Below are 20,456 nucleotides of genomic sequence, written 5' to 3'. Positions count from 1 at the left end.
AATCAAAGAGTTTCTGGTTATCTCTATTGACATAATATTTGACTTCCTGAAAGCATACAAAGTTTTATGGGTTAAGTTTCCAGTGCATCAATGATGTGAATTTTGCAGCCTGACAGTCACTTGCTCCAACACCACAACCATCAGTATTCCTCAAAGTGCACTCAAGGTAAACTCTAACACACAGCAGGAGACACTGCAAACCTGTGTCATAAATAGGAAATATGAGACAAGATTTAAACGTATGCATTTCAATTTCTGTAAGGCAGTAAGACGCTCCAGGAAAACTGCTCTGAAATGCCAGTGGCACACCTACCATGAGCATATCACATGCATATCATCATCTGCAGGAAAGATTTTGAAAAGGTGAGGTACAAACAAACTACCATATGAGTTACAAGAAGATTAATTTTTATGGAGGTCCAAGTTCAACACACATAAACAGCTGCTCAAAACACAATTCTGGCAAGCATCCACCTGACCACTGCAGTAAAGAGCACTTCCCTTCTGAGAAATAACACAATTGCTGCTGCTTCAAGCTGCACAATGCTGAAGGCACAGGAGAGGGAGGAAAGAGGACATCACAGCAGCAAGATCACAGAAATAAGATTAGAAAGGGTACCCAAACAGTGTGCTGGAAGTTTAAGCAAATAAATAAAGCCCTTAAACACACAGAAGTTACAAGCCACCCACACCTTCAGGAATTTCCACAACAAACATTTCAGAAAACTTTGAAGAAAAACAAATTAAATTGGAAGGAACACAAACATAAACCTGGATCCTAGAAACTGCTTTTCCACTGAATTTTTAAATCGCCTTCACAAATCACAGCTGTGCCTCCATTTCTTTGCAGAGATATTTCATATGCTAATGACCACATACTCTTCTCATACAGGTTTTCAAGGCAATTTATGCAAGTACCCAATATTACTGTAAATTATTTTCTCACCAGGAAAGTAACTGAAAGGAAAAAAAGTATATTTACAAGCCTCACAACCAGGAAATATACACACATTTTAAAACTATACTATAAAAAAGTGAAGCAAAATAATGAAAATGTTCTCTCTTGACATCTATTTAACCAGTTAATGGCCTCAAATAGTTTGGCTTTCTTTAGAAGCTCAGCAGCAAATATGAACTGCTTTAGTATCATGAGGGCATCTGTGAATTAACATCATGCTTATCTCCATTAACTGAGAGCAGAATTAGGCTTAGAAATGCCTTTTTCTTCCTATCAGACAGACATGACAATTTTGGCTCACAGCTATTAAAGTCAATGCCTCCCATGTGATGAATCCATTCACCACATTCCAACATTCAGATGTCTCAACTTTCTCAGATCTTGACACATCACCTGGGAAATGGCCTTTCAGTGGAGAGGCTGCTTTTCTCTCAAAAAGAAAAAAAGTAGCAGGGACAATAGCACCTCTAGGTCTTTTAAGGGCCTGGCACAGAAAAATATGGTATGAGACAGACATTAAGGCAAAGAGAGAGAAGAGATTCTGGGCTTATTTGTCAAGGCTTATGCTTAAATTGTGAGTCTGAAAATGTCACCAAGCAGCACATTTATACACTTCAAATATTCCTGTCTGATGGGAATACTCTGAGAGGGGACATCAGAAGTAGCAGTGCAGCTTTTCTGCACTGTGTATTACAAACACACAACAAGACCCCAAGCCCCTGTGCTAAGTTATAATGCTTATTTCAAATGTGCAGTTTGACCCTGCTTCTCTTGAAGGTAATGAAAATTCTGCCACAATCTTTTAGAAGGGTGTGGGTGGTGCAGGGTTGTGTTATTAAAAACAATTATCAGCATACCAAGAAGAAATCCTTGTAGCTTTGCCAAAATTACTTAATTTACCATCTTCCATCTCCTGTAAATTTCCTCTGACGCTTCCCATTGGAAATGGATTTGTACCCCTGATGCTGGAACCATGCTAGGAAAGACCTTTGCACCCTGTCACTGTAAGACTCCACATGGTAGGGACAGGGAACACAGAGAGAGCTGGAGAAGGTATGTCTGAAAGAAACTGAAAATCTAAACTAAGAGCAGGAACAATGATAGCCTAATGTTGGCAGAAGTGCCATGCAAATCTAGCAGTCAAAGTTTTCTTTACTGCTATAACAATCAGTGGGATAACAACTACTCAAGAAAATACTTCCCCCAAACACGTGAACTAATTTGATCCAACCTCATCTGACTCTGATGTGTTAGAGAAAATTGTTTCCTTAAACTGGAAAGGGGAAAAAAAAAAGGAAATCCCTAAAAGATAGAAATTCTCTCTGAAGTGAAAGAAACAAGACAAGAAACTTCCTTTTAGTGGCAGAATTATATATTCTTAATACCTAGGTTTTAAAGTGTAAAATTTCATTTTGCTGATCATGACCTGCCATCAGTAAGAATTATCAATAAACATTCTATTTCCTAATTAAGGTAGATGGAGGAAAAAAAAAAGTCACAAGGTCACATGGAATAAAATTGTTCAAGTTGTGAATAATCATAAGACACTTTGATGTCAACAAAAGATTTTAGTGTCATAAATTCAGCCTGGTTAAGAGCTGAATGCATTGAGGCCTTAGAACAAATCAATGGCCAGCAGCATATGAGGTGGAAACTTTTGTAATTATAACTATGATCATACACATGGTTAAATACATTTACTGACAACATGAACTACATGACCAAGACAAAGCAAAAACTCTTTAGAGAGGTTTGTTTCCTTATCAAGGAAACTTAATATTGAAATTAGAGCAAATCTTTAAGTATTAATATCAAGATTTTACTGGATGAGAGTCCCTCCTATTGGTAGTGCCCAAGGACCACAAAGTGAATGTAATATTGTCAGTAAGTAACAGAATTTCCATTAAATGATCTTAGCTTTGGAGAACAAGAATGTAAAATATTCAAGACTAGAAGAGCAAGACAACAAATCATCAGCTCCTTGCTCTGGCTGCACACTTTTCCCTCCCGCAGAAAGTTTAAGCAGTAGGCTACTGCTGATAAGATCAGATGACATCTCTGCTAAATCAGCCAGGAAGAGACTTTTCAGGCATCACGATGAGCTCCTGCAGCTTATATTCAGCAGGGTAACTGCACAAATACTCACTGAAGTACCTAGGAAGCTGCACCACCAAAAGCAACTGGTTACCAGATGACCTTCTCTGAAGTCACTGTTACTCAAGGATAAAATTAACCAAAAAATAACAAGTTAATGAAATAATTCACACTAGCTGAGGTAATACACACTGTATACCATTTTCTCTTGGTAATTTTATCTCTAAATAATGTTTGCATTTTCAGTTTGTGGGTTATCAGCAATGGAGATATTAAGTCAACCCTTATTTTCAGAAAAACCAGTAACATATAAGGGCATAGACAGTACATATTCTTAGCCAGCCTGCTTATACCCAGAAAAACCCACTTGAATAATGTAATTTCAAAAATTAAATTATGACTTTTATAAAGACACAGAAATTTAGAAGTACATATTTTGTTACCCAGAAGTGGCTGCTAGCAGTGAAGGTGAAAATAGTCAATACTGGAGGTGGAGTGACACTACAGCAAAATGATAATGGTCTTCTCCGCAAATTTCTGTTTGCATAGGAAGCAGCTTCTATAATTTCCTCTAACATACCAGTTCAGTGAGAAAACAAGTCTCTTTTGTGTCAGTCCCTATCAAAATTATAAAAAGGATCTTTTTTAAATAATCACAAAATAGTACATCATGTGTTTTCTAGAAGTTGGGGGAAATAGAAGGAAACTCTTCCAAGTGTGTTAACATAAGAATCCTTGTCTTTCAGCTACAAAGTATACAACGAAAACAGTGTCAAGACACTGAGTGATACCATGCCAAATACCACAGAACACACAAGACCAACACTTGCTTTTTTCAAGGAATTACCACCACCAAAATCAGACAGTTATTCTGAAGATCCCTCTTCATGGTTTGTTGTTATCATATTGCTGTTACCCTATTTCTAGAGTCCCAGAAGGTGGTTTTCTCACAAGCAGCTCTTCACAGCAGTGTTGTTCCTGCTTCTTCATCAGGGCTCCTCCAAGACTCTCCCTGACTGGCCAAGCCACCCCCTTTTATCCCAGTTATCTTCACTAGCCACAGCTGCCACCCAATTAAGGACAGCACAGCTGCAGCCCATTTAGAACAACTAGGATTGGGGCAAGGCCACTTGTACAATACATAGATTTTACTAGGACTCCTACTATAATGGTTAAAGACCTTCTCATTGCAAGAAGAAAAGTTTTGGAAACTGTTATGGAAAAAAATGAGGCTCACTGAATTTCTACACCAAATAGCTACCAGAAGAAGCTGGTAGCCTCAAAATTTGTTTCAAAACTGTAGCTCCCTTGTATGCAAGAGGGAATCTGAGAGGCAACCAGGAGTTGAGGTAGGTGGAGCCACAAAAGTCTGGGCTGTCCCAATCCTAGCCTCTTTCTTTTATAAAAACACTTCCAGAAATTCACAGAACCACACTGACAGATTTCAACGTGCTCTTGCAGCTGCTTGTTAACTGGATTGTACCCCTCAACCCACACAAGCCTCAGCAAAACAAAGTGCAGTGGATTTAGCCAGCCTTAGGACACCTTCGAGTCAGCCCCCACCCAAGATAAAACCAGTGAGTTGCAATCAAAATGTGACTTCTATTTCCTCCTCCTCCTCTTGTTACTATGTGTCCTGCAAAACAGTCAGACAACACAGGGCTTTATTGACAAAAGGCAGCGTGGTAAAGGTGAAAGAACTTTAATGAGCACCAACAGGAAATACCGTGGGACTGTGGTGTCCCCACAGCACAAGTGACATTTTCTTAAACCACAGGGCAGACAAAAGTAATTGCAACCCTTCCTATCACTTCTTTATTTTAGTTTCAGGTATTAAAATGATAAAGCCATACTCCCACTAAAGTTTCATCCTTTTTAGACTACAGGATTAAAACAGATCCCAAGTTCTTACTCACAGCCAGAACAAACAGCCCAAGGCTCCAGTTCTACAAAAGCTAACAAGGCAAAGTGATTAATGATAGTAAATCAATTGATCTAGTAAGAAATGTACAGGGTGTTTATGGGAAAACACTGTATAGATGCACCTGTGGGTAAGGCCTGTGTGTATTTGTTCACTTTTTGCTACCATTCTCCACACACAATCTCTATATTATGGATTTGCCCAAGAAAATCATGAAGTCTTGGGAATGATTAGGGAAAAAAACAAAGAAAAAAATACCAATCCAAATCCAGAAACCAAGATTCTGGCCATGGGAAGATCAGACTGACACACAGATATCCACACCATACTAGAAACAAAAACTCAGATTCAGAAGGGATGAAAAGCAACAGAGTGGAAACAAGGAGGAAATGCACGAGGCCTCAGTTGGGAAGGTAAGTTGCTTTGGGATAACACTGCCCATGGAAATCTCAGAGAAAGGAAAGGAGGAAGGACTCAGAAATGGGGACCTGTGAGCCCTCAAACTCTGAGACTGAAAGGAAATGAAACAAAAGACCAACAAAGCATTGCTGTTCTAATCCCACAACATTTCAAGGAAATGTAATAATTTTTATTAACATCTACAAATGCTTTTTCCTCTCCCACTTAGAATGGCACACTAAACCCACTTTTTACTTCTACAAAAAATTACTGTACATTTCCACTAAATTGCTGAACAAAATATATCTTTTCCCCTCAAAATGGCACAGAAAAATACCACAGTTCATAACATCTACAAGGCCCCTATGACAAGCTTTTCAAAAAGTTGCCAAGAGAAGGTGCACTAAGAAGCTGATCCCTAAGAATAAAAGAAATCTGCAATATTGTGTAACAAAACTAATTTAAATCAAACTGGAAGTCTGGATATGGATAAGGAAGAATTATGAAACACAAAGTCATAGGAGTCTGGATATACCTCATGTGGATTTTATCCATGGTGACCACTAGTAAACCTAATTAGGCTGTATTACTAGAAATAAAGCAAACTGACCTGTCTGAATAGAAGATTTTTGCAGTTCTTCTTAAGCCTAATGTCATGTTTAAACTATTTGAAATAAAAATCTTGTTGTTAACAAAAGATTGCACATGACTGACCTAAATCACTTGCATTTTTTTGAAGATTTTGGTCCACATTAGGGGCATTCCCAAGCTTAATGAGGAATTTAGAAAAATAATGTGTTGAGGTAAGTTAGACCAGAGTAGAACAAAATATTCCAGTTGTTCAGCCAGAAAAAGAAAATCAAATTTAACAAGTACAAATGCTTATGGAAGGAATGCCTGCTTTGCCAAAAGATAAAACTTAAAGAGTCAAGAAACTGGCCTTGTCTTTCAATCCTGCCTCAGCTATCCACTGTAGGTTTTTTTATTCAGGCTTTAGAGCTTGGCAGCAGGATCTAATTGCTTCTGGAAGTTTTCTGCAGAAATGGAGATTGTAAATTTTCACAGGATAAAAGCAATTAGAGATGCTAAGAATAGGTTAATATTTTTCAAAGACACATCCAGGATAATTCATTACAGTTCACTTTCAGAAAATAATATGGTGAGAACAATTTCCAGGATAGCAGCCTACACCCACTTTCTATCTCAAAACCCTGTATTTGCAATTTATTCATAAGAAAATTTCAAAACACCACTGGTCTCTCCAGCCACAGGTATGACTCATAGTGAAATTACTGTTATTTGCTGCTGCTATTCAGGATTCAATCACTGATCTATGGGTGTAAGGTAGAGCTTCAAAAAGAAAGGCAGCTTCCACCCATCTTTGTAAAAAAAAAAAAAAAAAAGAATATATATTCTGAGAATTCTAAGAATTGAACCATATTGGACCAATTAAGCTCATTGCTTTTGGAGCACAATATCCACACTTGAGTCAACTGTGATATAATAATACAGTGCAGGTTATAAAAAAAATAGATCAGTAAATCCAGGAGAGAAGGGCCAAAAGACAAGGAAGGAGTTTAATCAGGTACATGCACAGCCTCAAATCCTGCACAGAGGTTAAAAATTCAAACACACCTTCAGCAGTACATTTTACAGTTATGATCATACCATAAAAAAAACCCTACTGGATTAACCCTTAAACATGAGATGTCCTAGTAACAGGGAATTTATTGTGTTGTCATGAGGTTTATAATGCCCACTGAGCAGACTAACTCATATAATTGTATTTCTCCATTTGTCCCCATTAGACCAAAGCATGCCAGGAATTTCTGTACAGAATAAAGGCATTTCTAAAATTCCTGGAAACTAAAGTATTAGTTAGCTTTCTATCTAAGCAAGCCATGCTCCTTTGCAACAAACAGGACATTACTGACAGAAGTCAGTCAACCTGAAGACAAATATGCCCCAAAATAGCAGCCCTGGAGTACTTCCAAGCTTCCCCTGCCCAGCAGAATAAAAAGAGCAAAAAAAGAACACCCTTTAAACTTATTTCTACTTAAAATTAAGGGTTTTGATTAAAAAACACTTTGTGTAATGGAAATGTGCAAAGAAACAAACATGTTACAACGGATTAATGCCTCACTCTACTGGAAACTAATAAAAATCAAGTAGAATTAACTGGATGGTCTCACAGCTCATTTGATCACATCCCAACTGTTGATAAACTTCCAGTAATTAGTTTACTGTGTTCAAGGAAAGAATCAAAACTGAAATAAATGTGAGAAAAAAACCCCACAATTGAAAAGGTTTAGACCTTAAACACAGAGCTATCTCACACTAAAGCCTGCATGGGCAACCATTCTTCTACATATTTTCCTACAAAAATGGTTTCCTTCTTTTTCAAGTAATTTGGTGTAGAACTGCATCTGTATAAAAGATGTTTACACAATATTCTGAAACATAGAGATTTGAAGATTGTTTTCTGTTTGAGAGCACTGAAGAAACAACTTCTTTCACCCTAATCAATAAAAAGCATTTAATGTTGGCTGCAGCTGTGTAACAGAAACAACAGATTACATCAAATAAGCAGTGAAGTGTTATTGAAAACAATGTCAGAAATTTACATGTCAAGAATGCCACAATGTCTCCTGCACTGATGGAGCCCCATCAGTTCATATGGCTCAGCTGCAAGCAATGAAACAACTCACATCTAAAATCAGGAATATGCCTAAGCACATTAAGTGGCCTTGACAAGCTCCTCCTTTCCCAGAAAGAACTGAATAACTGGTTTTGCTTATGTCAGACCAGGAGGTATTCCCATTTTTATGACTAGACTAAAAAGAAGTTGATAACTTTTAGAATGTAATTAGGGGGAAAAAAGTATTTCTAATGTGTTAGTACTAAGGTTGGAAAGTACTGAGCACCAAAGTCTACTTTAAAAAAAACCAAAACAACAAAACTTGAAAAAATTGATTGTTAAGTCCTTTACTGTCTGCTAAGAATAGGACCTAAATGAATGATTGTTTTTTAACAGCTGTTTTAAAAACAAAACATAAGCAACTCATAGCTGAAAATGGCTGTGATTTTGTTCAGGACCTATATAGAGATAAGTAGCAAAGAAAAGGTGCAGAAGCCTAGAGACAAAATTTTATTTTCTTTTGTAACTAATATGTAAAAACAAACCTAGCTCAAAAAGGGGATTACCATTTTTTTTAAAGAAAAACCATGAGAGATCATCAGAAGGATAACACAGCCTCTCCACAACTCTGTCTTGAAAAACTGGTTGTATGGTGATAAAACCATTTCCAATATCCAGAACAGATGCTGCACAACTGAGTAACACAAGTATGAGACCAATGATGACAGCCTAGTGTATGACCATATCAGCACTGCATAAACACCATGCATTTCAGTTCTACTAGAGATGAAATGAGAACAATTTAATCCATCTTCCAAAGCTTTCTTTGGTGGGAAAAAAACAAAAAACCAAACAGAACAAGAACAAAGTGAACAAAACCAATCAAACAAAAATTTTACTAGAGGACAGTTTACATTTTTCCAGCAAGAGCACAGATTTAATCAAGCCACTGACCTCACCATGGTATTGGTGGTGCCCTCCATCTTCCCTCACTTTCATCACCACACATTTTGAGGTTTATTCTATTATTCTTTCAATGCATCCTAAAGAACATTGTTCTAGTTTCTTTTTAAAAGCAATTCAGACTGGAGCCATTGGAAGGAAAGAAAGTTTTCCCAGAACCAAAACATCTCCAAAAGGTTCTTTTTATCACTACAGTTCTCTTTCAAGTTCACCTTATCAGCCTTCGTTACCTCCCTCACACTCTTGCGTCAGCGTGGCAACTCACACACAAGTAGAAAAGAAAAAGCAAAGTGCTTGGAATTCTCAACAGCTTTTTCTGGTAAGCTCCAGTTGCTATAATTAGACAAGCCCTTTTCTAAATCACAAATACAACTATCAATAGAGATAAAAATGAAAACTAGCATCAAATACATAGAATAAGCCAAATCTAAATGTTCCAGTTTCTTCCTGTTATCTCAAAATGTGCCCTGATTTAACCCTCAGAACTCAAATATATTGGCTTTTTCCATGGCTCTGTTAGCATAAAGGATACCTATGTCATATAAACAACAAAATCAAATCATCTCACAAGTCACAAAATTAACACTGTATAAGAACAGGGAATACAATTATGTTTTCACTTAAAGCCAAAGATGGGGTTTTAAAAGTAAAGCAGCTTCTGAATCACAAAATAATTAACCTGACACTTCTAACCAGTCTGATGTAATTTCAAGCAACAAAAAAGGTTGAAATTCTACAAAAATTTAAAACTCAACTTCACACTGTAGAGACCTTACTTTCTCCACTTACTGTGTTAAACCTGCAGTATCAAACCAAAATATGAACAATTAGTTCAGATCTCAATTCTTTTACCTGGATTCATTTTTTAAATAAGTTATTCATTTTTTAAACAAGTTCATAAAGTAGCCCTAAAAGATCTAAGTACTAGAACATGAAGCTTCTTAGTTCCCCTAAATATAGCAGCAGTCACATGGCTGTCATTAAGACATTAGCTTTTCCGTGGTAGAATACCTCCTAAACCTTTCCCCCAAAAAAGTCAGATTGTGGTTCAGTTTTACATGAAACACAGCAGATAACATCTCAGACCCATAACAGTCTGTATAAAAACACATATCCACAAATGCAACCTCAACTCAAACCCTCCACAAAACCAAAGACTAACACCTCAAAACTACATTGCTGAAAAGCAAGAAAAAATTATTTACTGCTCAACAGGAGTCTGTGATCACTGAACAGCTGTTTATTAGCCTTTTCTTAAAATTACCAGACTATAAATAAACCTCATTTACTTCTAGAAAGAATAATTTATTTTTAAAAAAAAGGCAGTTAAGATGACAATCAGTTCTCAGGAGTAAATTTGTACTCTGCACTTTGTACACATACACACAGCTCCCAGTTCATACCAGTTCCAATACATTCCCATTGCACTCTCCATTATAACCAAGCCAATCTGTGGATATTTGGCAGAAACCCACAAAATGACAACATCCACCAATAGATACACCAGGCCCCAAGTTTTATTTCACTAATGGGAAAAATAAATTAATACACACTATTTTATATGGTACATTCAAATCCAAGAGCACTTCACACACAGCAACTTTCTGAACTCCCCGGTGTAAAACCTGAGCTACTTTTCCTGCTGTTCAAATAGAGAAGCTAAAAAAAACTGAGCTGAAAGGACTTCAACACTGAGTCCTTCAGAGAGGTGCGGGCAGAGTCCACGATTTCTGGCTGCCAGCCTTCCACTTCTGCCACTACTCAGCACATCTCTGACTCTAAAACCACATACAACCTCTCTCTAATCAACCACTTGCCTTGTTCCTCCTTCTGGGGAGAGAGATAGGAGAGGTCAGGGCTATATCAAAGCACAGGTACCCTCAGTAACTCCACTGCACCAAAGGAGGGTACCTGACCTCTCTAAGAGCTTGACTTTGCCAACTCCCTGATCCCAAGAGGAATGCCAGAGAGTGCCAGCTTCACTAGGAGGGCTGGCCCTCAGAGGAGACACCCCTGGAGGTGTTTGCAGAATAAAGACATCATTCACACAGACACTTCCACCAGCAGGTACCAGCCACAGCTGGCTCTTCCATGTCACCTCACAAATCCTCCTGGAAAGCTCCCAGGGCTGGGCAGCAGAGCTGGGAGCACACAGAGAACCACAGCAACTCAGCCCTGGAAATGGGAGCAACTGGTTTTCTCTGAAGCCTAAGAGTCCTGCTAAGGCACAGCTGGAGCATGAGAGTGGAAAAATAGCAGGAAAAATAGGCCAGCAAGAAACCTTATTCCAGCGCAGCCTTTCCAAAACAGTGTATTATTTCCATCAGCAGATGGGAAAGCTTATTACAGAAATCTTCGGGTACTGTCAGAGCCTTGCAATGATGCATTTACCCATTAAACAACCACCACTGAATGCACCAGCACCCAACACAATGGGTCCTAAACACACTGTTGCTCTGATCATCTAGATATGGTTAACTTGGTTGTTATTGTTATTATTTACAGGGTATCAGCTGGCTGGATCCACTGCAGACTGCACTAAGTTCCTGCACAAAAAATACCCTTGGAGCCATCATATTTTCCCAGTCTTTCCCAGCTTCTGTATGCCAGTGACAGTTTTAGAGGGAAGATTCTTCAGAAGTACTTTTAATTACTATTTCCTCCTTAGCTAGAATGCATTAATTATAGCCCGTTCCTCCAGATAATAAGAAAACAAAAACCAGTGCAATATGAACACTACAAGAAACTTAATTACTGAGTCAGATGTCCTTTAGATGTCAGTATGACTACAGAGAGGAGCAGGAAAATAAAACACACACATATCAGCCTCAAGTTGTTAGATCAGTTATCAAAACAATGTCTTTCCTCAGCAACTTCATTTTGAAGAGCTCAACCACCTAATTAATCAAATGCCTGTTACATCTTTCAAAAATATGCTTTTTTAAATAAAGAAAGTCTGCTGATGTATTTATTACAAAGCAAATGTGGCAAATGGTTCTGTATGCAAATACAGAAGTGCAGCATGACTTTGAAGTTTGAAGGTCAGATACAGTAACCATTCTCATCAAGGCTCTTATGTCAGACTGCATCTTCTGGTTTACATCTAAGTTTAGGAGGAGGAAGAAAGAGAATTAAAAAGAAAAGAAAAAATAGAGTCAACCAGTTCTGTGACAACTTAAGAAGAACTGGCACAATATCATTCACCTGCTTTCCTTCAAAATCTGCTAATACCCTATCTCCCACAAAATGAAAAGCCTGCCAGGGACACACAGATTTTCATTCTGCTTTTCAGCTTTGATTTTCCCGATGAAAAAAACCAATCTACTTAAGTCAGCAACAATTTTATATTAAAGAAGAGAATGTCATCTCCATCTTCACAGATGTTTCAAACCCTTATCATTTCAGAAAGCTGAAGGATTTTCTTGTTGATCAACATGTTTTATTTTAATGCAGCATAGATTCAACTGCAGAAGCAAATCAGTGGATTGTGCATTGATATTTTTGCAGGCATCAGAGAATTTATCCCTCACCATTCCTTATTGCCAGCAACTTCAGGACACAAAACTCAACAGCTGGGCCTGAAGGCAAGCAAATATGCTAGGAACACAAAAGTCTGATCCATGTCAAAAAAGAAAAATAAAAAACAAGAAGCATGTTTTACATGCATACCTCAAAGACAAAAAACCAGTACAGATTTCTTTTTAGCACCACCACCACATTTAAATACAGTGAAACTGACAACACTTCCCAGTAAAACACTGAGTTATAAACAATCCCCTCTCACACATAAATAACAGAGACATTATACAAAGCAGACAGGAACATGGACGGATGTACACAAAATAAACACATTGAAACTTACCCCACTCCAGATACTCAAGGATGTTCTTCTCTCTTCTCAGAGGGGAGTTATTACATTCATCATAAAGGCAGATGAGTATATCCAGCAAGGTTTCCACACTGAAGCATTGCCCATTAGTCTGTGTTGGCCCATCCAAAATAAACTGCTCCAACTGCTTCAAACGCACTTCTCCAGACATGGTTGTTTCAGTTTGCATTGGGGTTTCTTTTTTAATGATTATTATTACTTTGTCAGAAAAACAACAACAATAAAAAAAACTTTTGAGGGTTTTGTTGTTTAAAAAGAAGTCAACAGTATTTTTAACAAGTGTCAAACTGTGACGGTCCTTAATTGCCAGCCCACCTCGGGGTTCCCAGCCTGAAACTAACCAACACCTTGGAGTTTCAGACACACACACAGAGTGTGGATATCTGTGTATTCATGACATTTAAGAGAAGAAAATAGTTATCCTAAAAAAAAAATTATTAGGCTTAGTAAGAAGTGGGGCAAAACCAGCATTCCTGATGCTTAAACAATAATAATTGCACTCAAATTCAACCGAGACTGCCTGACACCGATTTCACCGTGCGTGCATAGGCACACGCAGTTATATATTTAAGAAGGTCTTCTCCTTCATTCCCAATGCAGATCATGCAGCGCGATCCTGCGAGGAGCCCCGCCGCAGCACCACGGGCTAACAGCCTCTCCGGTTCCGCTTCCCAGGACGGACGGGAAGGGAAGAACAGATGTATTTACGTATTTATATAAGCGAAAGGCAGCAGAAACGAGGGCGCACACCGGCGGGCAGGCACGGAGGGATGAGGGGCCGCGCAGCCCCGCCGCCCCCCGCCGCCTCCCCCGGCCCCGGCAGCGCCTCCGCGGCCACCGCGGGGTGGGGCGCAGCCCCCCCTCCTCAGGGCGCAGCCACGTCCTGCCCCGGGCAGCCTTTCCCTTCCTCCTCCTCCTCCTTACCGAGTCTCCTTTTAAGGCTTTTCAGTGATTCAAAATAACTAAAGTCTTCATTGTCGCCCCCTTCTCCTCCGCTGCGCCAAGGGGCGGCGGGCGGGACGCGCGCCCCGACACACCGGCACAAGCGCTCTGAGCCCTGTCAAATCCTTCCCATGGCTGCTGCGGCGGCGGCGGCTGCTGCTGCTGCGGAGACGGCGCCCTCGTCCTCCTCCTCCTCCACCCGGTGCGCGTCCTGAGGCGGAGGAAAAGCGCCGGCGTCTCCGCTCCGGCCGCACGCTGCGGGCCGGGAGGCCCTGACGACGGCGGCGGCGGCGGTGGTGGCTTCACTCCGGGCAGCTCGATGGTGTCCCGGCTTCGCCCCCCCGGGCAAAGGGCATCCTCGGGCGGTGCGTGTGCGGGGTGTGTGTGTGTGCGTGCGCGGGGCGGCGGGGAGGGGTAGCGGCGGCGCCCTCCCTCCCCGGCTCGCTCCCTCCCTCTCCCTCCGCTTCCGCGCCCTCCTCTCCCCCGCCGCTCCCTCCTTCCTTCCCTCCCTCCTTCCTTCCTTCCCTCCCTCCTTCCCTCCCGCGGTCACACGCGGCAACCGCCGCCGCCGAACGCGCTGCAGCCCAACATGGCGGCCGCGGCGGGGGGGAGCCGCCGCCGAGCGCCGCCGCAGCGCGGGGAGCCGAGCCCGGGGCCGCCGCTACTGATGGGATTGAGGGGAGGAGGGGATGCTGCTGCTGTTGCTGCAGCAGGGAATGCAGGGATACGGGCGGACCCAGGGATACGGGAGGGAGAGAGGGCGGGAGCGGGGAGGCCGCAGCGCAGCTCCTGCGGCCGCCCGGGCTGGGCTATCCCGGGCGGACCCGCCCGTCCGGCCGGGGATCCCTGCGGGCTTTGCCCCGAGCCGAGGGGAGCGGTCGCCGCCGTTGCCCGGCCCGGTTCCGCTCGCCGCCTCCCCGGCAATGAGGCTTTTGATTAAAAATCCCGGCCTGGTTATGGAGGGCGGGTGAGGGGAGCAGCGCTTGCCTGCCCTTCCGAGGGGATCTGCCGAGCTCCAGGTGCGAGCAGGGACTCCGGCTCCCTCACGCTTCGGGGCCTTTAAAACGTGACAGAAAATGCGTCGGTTCTTGACGGTTCTGTCCCCGCTGGCCTCCCCTCATCGAGCAGCCCGCCGTGCCACCAGAGTACACGCCGGGCAAACAAGCTCCTTTTGCGGGCATTTCAAGCCCATATCGCTTAAGAGAGCTGGAGGATATTCTTGTTGATCAACGTGGGTTTTTTTAGGCGATATAGACTCAGCCGCAGACGCGCATCGGAGGATTGTGTGCTGATCTCTCTGCAGGGCCGCCTGAGGGGCGGAAAATGGCAGCTGCCCACCGGCACACCGCGGCACATCTCCTGGGCAAAGATGCCAGGGATGGGCTGTGGTGCTCGGGGGATTGAAGGTCATCTCTAAGACAACTCAGTGTCACTTCAGTTCTGCCTTCCCCAGAAGCCAGGTGAAAGGGGAGGAAGGCCCCACAGCCCCCGAAGGTCATTGGCTGTGGGTGAACTTCAGCATTCTCCTGAAGCCCACCAAGCTCTGCATCTTCTGGAGCTCAAGGGAAGGAAAAAGCTCAGGCATCTGCTTCCTCAGTTCAGTAACCAACAGGTGACCCTCAATTGGGTTTTGCCAGACTAAGCATCAGTATAACACTTACTTTTTTAAACTGGCCTTTTTACCAGATGATCTAAAATATCAACATTCTTACATACCCAATAAAATGTACTACACAACATGATTAAAGTCCCATATGTTTGTTCAGAATCGCTCAGCTGTATGTAAAGTCACTGGTGCAAAGTTAGAGAGAGCAGTGACTCCCACCTTGTGCATGCAGAATGGCAGAGCAGAATTTTGGCGAATGAAGAAATAAAAGCTTTTTGTTCAAAAACCCTCCAAGAAGTGTCAGAAACCACTACAACTGTAAGTGATGGGTAGAAGATAGGATTAAACTAATAAGGAAAGGGTTTCCTTCCTGTGCTGAGGTACACCCTTGGGATGACAAGAGCCCTGTGCCAGTGTCTGGGGTGCTGCAGTCACAGCTGTGCCTCTGTGGCAGGAGCCTGCTCCAAAGCTGTGGCACACAGGCAGCTTCACAGTGAAAGTAAGGCATTTCCTGCTGGCTCTCTGCTGAACTTGTGGAAATTGGGATTGAAGCTGGGGGTGGGGGATGCCTGATGACAGCAATAAAAATAAATTGCCATTGCAGGGGTAGGTGGCCCAGATCAGATAGCACTTCCTATAGGGGTTGGAGACACGTCATCCAAGTTCATCCCGAGCGTAGATTAACCATTAATAGGGTTGCAGAGGGAAAATGGAGGAGACTAAGAGTTAAAGGGATGTTAGCTGCTTGGACTTTGGCACGGCCTGGCAGGGAAGTGAACTGAAGAACCAGTGCCAGAGATATGATGGGTGTGGATATTTCACTTATTTACTTAGGTTACTGTGTTTTCCCTAGCCAATTATAAAGTCTTTCCTTGTTTTAATTGCAGACCAAGTGTTTGCAAACAAGGATGGATACCCAGCAAAGGCGGTCAATTTCCCTATATTTCTGGTTTTGAAACTGAACCCTTGTCAATATCCACATCCAGCCAGTTTTTTTCAGTGTTCTTCTCAGCCTGAGTGAGGCTGCGAGTAAAACCAAGTATAAGCTACAGTTGAACACAAAACCCAGGATTTTTTTGTTCTCTCCTTGTTTAATAGCCTGTCCAGAAATAAAAAAGGCATCCACGTAACAACTGGTGATACACCCACTGGGCTGTAGTCAGCTGTCATACCACAGAAGCTGTGAGGAACAGGTAATACCAACAATGACTGCTGACACATTTATTTGCTGGGAACTATCTATGTACCAGATGAGTAATTCTCACACTACACCTGTGGGATGGAAAAACATTTCTCTGCCTTATAAGACTTTAGTCCAGAATATTTAGAAAGCCAACAAAATAATTCAGTGTAACAGGGAGAAATTCCTCTTCCCTCATACATTCTGTCACTAAGACATGCTGTCCTAAAAATATACCCAAGTTGTGCAAACATACCCCAGTATCTTTCATAATTATCATGTGTTTGTTTCACCCTGTTCTTGTTTTAATAATACTGCTATAATATTTTTGTTTTATTGCTTAGCTTTACAAATGTTTACAGTACCTCAACCATAACTAATGATAATCAGGAATTTATATCTCACAGTAAGTTAAGCAAGCTGATAGCAGCAGAGGGAATAGTGTGGAATGAGGAGGATACGGTTGAAACAATGTAGTTTTATATATTAACAACATATATGTTGAGTGTTTCAGTTTGTTGGTTTAATAGAGAAAAATATTAATATTATAATATATTGTTGGTATAATAGAGAAAACAGCCTTTTCTCTTCAGGGACAAAGGTTTGGGGTTTCTTGGTGAAGTACTGTAGATATCTGGTTTTGGTGTGCAAACCATTTCTAAACTCAAGAGACCCCCCCCTCAAACTTCATTCAGCAGGTGAATAATGTGATCTACCTTGTGACAGGTAGATCTACTACATGCCTCAAGAATGGCATTTATGTGTTGGCAAAATTTTGCATCCAGGCTTTTCTGTTCTCTGAAACTTCACTTTGTAGACACTTGTTTTTTGTATTGATACAGCATTTCATCTCCTGAGCAAAATTTTGTAGTATTCTGCAAAAACAGTGCTGGCACCCAATTTAGAGGGTGTCTTTATAGACATGGGATGGTACTGTTTGAACAGGGGTCCTACAGCTGTTGCCTGAGATGTAGTAATAATTTAGGTTATTGGAAAAGATGCAGGTAGCTGCAGATGGAGCACACAGTGGTTGCACTCTAGGAGGACACTGAAGACCAGCATGTGTGAATCGAGCAACACTTGTTCTAAAATCTGTTTCACTGTAGTTTCACATAAATCTTGCTGCTGGAGCAAACTTAATCCTAGTGAACAGAGAGATCTCTTCACTGAAACTGATGGCTGTTGCTGAACTTTAATTAGTCTCAGTACCTATAATAATGCATTTAGTAACACACTTTTGTGTTTTTAAAGATGTGTAAATCTACTTTCCCTAATTCTTTCCCTCTCTAACTCCCTTGCCAAGACCTGTTTCTCCTGTGAGGTCTACAGAAAAGTCCAACTACAAGCACAAAATGGTACCTGGCAAAATTGATGCTTAATATTTACCTAATCCCAAAACAATGATCATGAATGTATATATATATATAGGCATTGTAAATATGGAATTATCTTTCTCTTCCCTCATGCTTCTTTTATTGGTCTTTGGAGTCTTATTTATAGTCTTAACGATTTTCTGTGAATGGCTGAATGGAATAATTTTACCTCTGAGAGAAATTGCATCATGCTGATCTCACTACACTGGATCTGTACTGCCCTCATCCCCCTGGTTTTAGTCTTCATTTAAAACTAATGAGAATGTGGCCACCACTAGCATACAATTTTCTGTGAAGAATGAAGCAGGTTTGACCCTGTTGAAGTGTCCAGGGGTGCTGTGCTCTGAACAGAAACAGGATAACCTCTGTGATTAAAGAAGAGGAGAGGAAGTAATGGAATTACATTTATAACTGTGTGAAATTGATATAATTTGAATCCTGCTTTTATGATGCAGACTAGAAACTGACCAAAGTCAGGTCTCATTCTGACCTCCAAATAGGACCCTGGTTTGCACTCTAACAATGCTGTTTCATCTCTCAATATGTTGTTTTCTTCCTGCGAAAGCGGGGCCAAGGCTGCCAAAGCTCTTAGGGCTGCTGTAAACCTTAATTAATGTCAGTGTAGCAGTCTGAGATTCTTTTCTTATTTTTCTTTCTTCAGTAACATAAATCTAAGACTGTTGTTTTATTTTCTCTCTTGTTTTTGTAGTCTGCAATTGTCTGCAACCTTTCAAGCCTTCAGTCCCTCCAAAATCCGGTTCTTTCCTGTGGATTTGTCTATCTTTGCTGATGTTTATTCTACTGTGTCCAGAATCTGTTACCTGTGTTATGCCATCTTCAAAAGTTAAACTCTCATCAAGATAATTCACCCCTTAAATGATGATATTTAATGACATAGAAAGGTCATTAAATGTCTTTGTCAGGACTTTGTCAGTTCAAGTGGCTTCTTAAACAGAAGAGTGCTGAGGAAGACCACATATTTATTTGTGAAACTGGATGGATGCGAATTTCTGCCACTGCCACACAAAGTACAGATAATCCATTGATTCAAAAGGAAAGTGGATGCATTTACATTGTCTGGCTGATGCCTATACAAAATTAGTGTTATACAAAGCTAGTGTTGCTCAACTTACAGCAGCATTTACTCAGCACCAGAGCTGCTTGTAAACCTCCTCTCTTTGCAGTGGTTCATAGTTTTTATTGTCCATAATCAAGGCTTTCAATGTCTATTGCTCTAGAATGAGTACCTCTTCTGCTGGTGAACACCCAGGGATGCATTATGGACTTTGTTTTATTAGCAGGGTGTACTTAGAGATTAATTCAGCGAGGATCTCACTGTGAAAGTGATTTATAAAAAAGAGCTGCTACTGTCATGTAAGTAGCATTGATGGAAGGGGTGAAGAATGAGGAAACTTGTGACTAAGAGATCTTTAAGAGATCACCTAAGAGATTGGGTGAAGAAACAGGATGAAGTGAGGAAGAATGGGATAGATGAGAGAGGGAGGGAACACGATGACTAATTTGGGAAGGAAGAGTGATTTAGAAAGGGGAAGTCAAGGGCCGGGAGTTTGGCAAGAAAGAGGGAGGGAAGCTTGTGAAGAGGGATGAGGGAAAATGCTTGTAAAACCCAACAAATTCTGTACTTAGAGGAAAAAAAGGCCAGAAAGAGCCTGATTTGGAATGTGAACACAGGGTGGATGAAGCTGGATTAACTTTATGTCTCAGAGTGCCTAGCTTATTACAAAGAGAGTTCAAGAGATCACACATTAATCTCGATTTCCCCAAGGTTGTGGAATTTTCAGATTAGAGGTCTGACCAATTCAGTTGTTATTTTAAAATACTATTTTGGTTTATTTGAATTTTAATGAAAGAATACTGATATATTGAAAACAGTGGTGCCTCTATTTTATGTTGTTTATTTTTTACTTAAGAATTGCAGAAATAGGATCAAAGGTCTAAAATGCATATTTTATTGGGAGAATAGATACAGACAATGGCAGCAGATGCAATTCAGACAGAAGTCTCTTTTAATCAGAGGCAGGACACTTAATGTAAAGAGACACTTTCATCATGGTCTGCAAATTGAAACAGCAATATTGTGGCTTATCAACAGTTGACATTTTGAGTTTGTTTGCTAAATTTTATTTGGAAGGAGAGGCAGCAAGCCCCACCTCTGCCTTCATGGATTAAATTTGCAATCAGTCATCACATTTTAAGTAAGTGATGGCACTAGCACAGGTAACAATGACTAGAAACCAGCACTTTCATTGTTTGTCAGTAGTACATTTTGCACATTGATTCATTCTGCAGTGAAAACTAACAGAAAAAATGAAGTGCTCTGTAAAATTTGAGGTGCTTGTGGAAAACATTTGTTGTAAGAAAAGGCTTCTTGCCACTCAGCAGGTAACTTCAGGTCACCTCCCAGAGAGAAGAAAATCTTGAAATCATGGAACCATGGAATGGTTGGGGTGGAAGGGACCTGAAAGATCATCC

General features: G+C 41.0%; 1 protein-coding gene across 8 annotated transcripts in view; it reads right to left on the bottom strand.

Annotated features, from left to right (window-relative positions):
• Positions 1 to 14,258, bottom strand: part of CDC42BPA (CDC42 binding protein kinase alpha) — a 181,891-nt gene extending 167,633 nt beyond the window's left edge. For 6 of the 8 annotated variants that reach the window (XM_058020547.1, XM_058020548.1, XM_058020542.1 and 3 more), the window contains exon 1: positions 12,836 to 13,647. In XM_058020547.1, coding sequence (XP_057876530.1) covers positions 12,836 to 13,031 — 196 coding nt within the window. In that variant the 5' untranslated portion in view covers positions 13,032 to 13,647. Of the gene's footprint in view, positions 1 to 12,835; positions 13,648 to 13,786 lie in introns of those variants that run through there. The other 2 variants (XM_058020540.1, XM_058020541.1) reach the window with 2 other exon arrangements.
• Between the last annotated feature and the right edge of the window lie 6,198 nt (positions 14,259 to 20,456).

The sequence above is a fragment of the Melospiza georgiana genome, chromosome 3, assembly GCF_028018845.1.
Source record: "Melospiza georgiana isolate bMelGeo1 chromosome 3, bMelGeo1.pri, whole genome shotgun sequence".
Lineage (NCBI taxonomy): Eukaryota > Metazoa > Chordata > Aves > Passeriformes > Passerellidae > Melospiza > Melospiza georgiana.
This window is presented reverse-complemented; position numbering and strand designations above follow the sequence as displayed.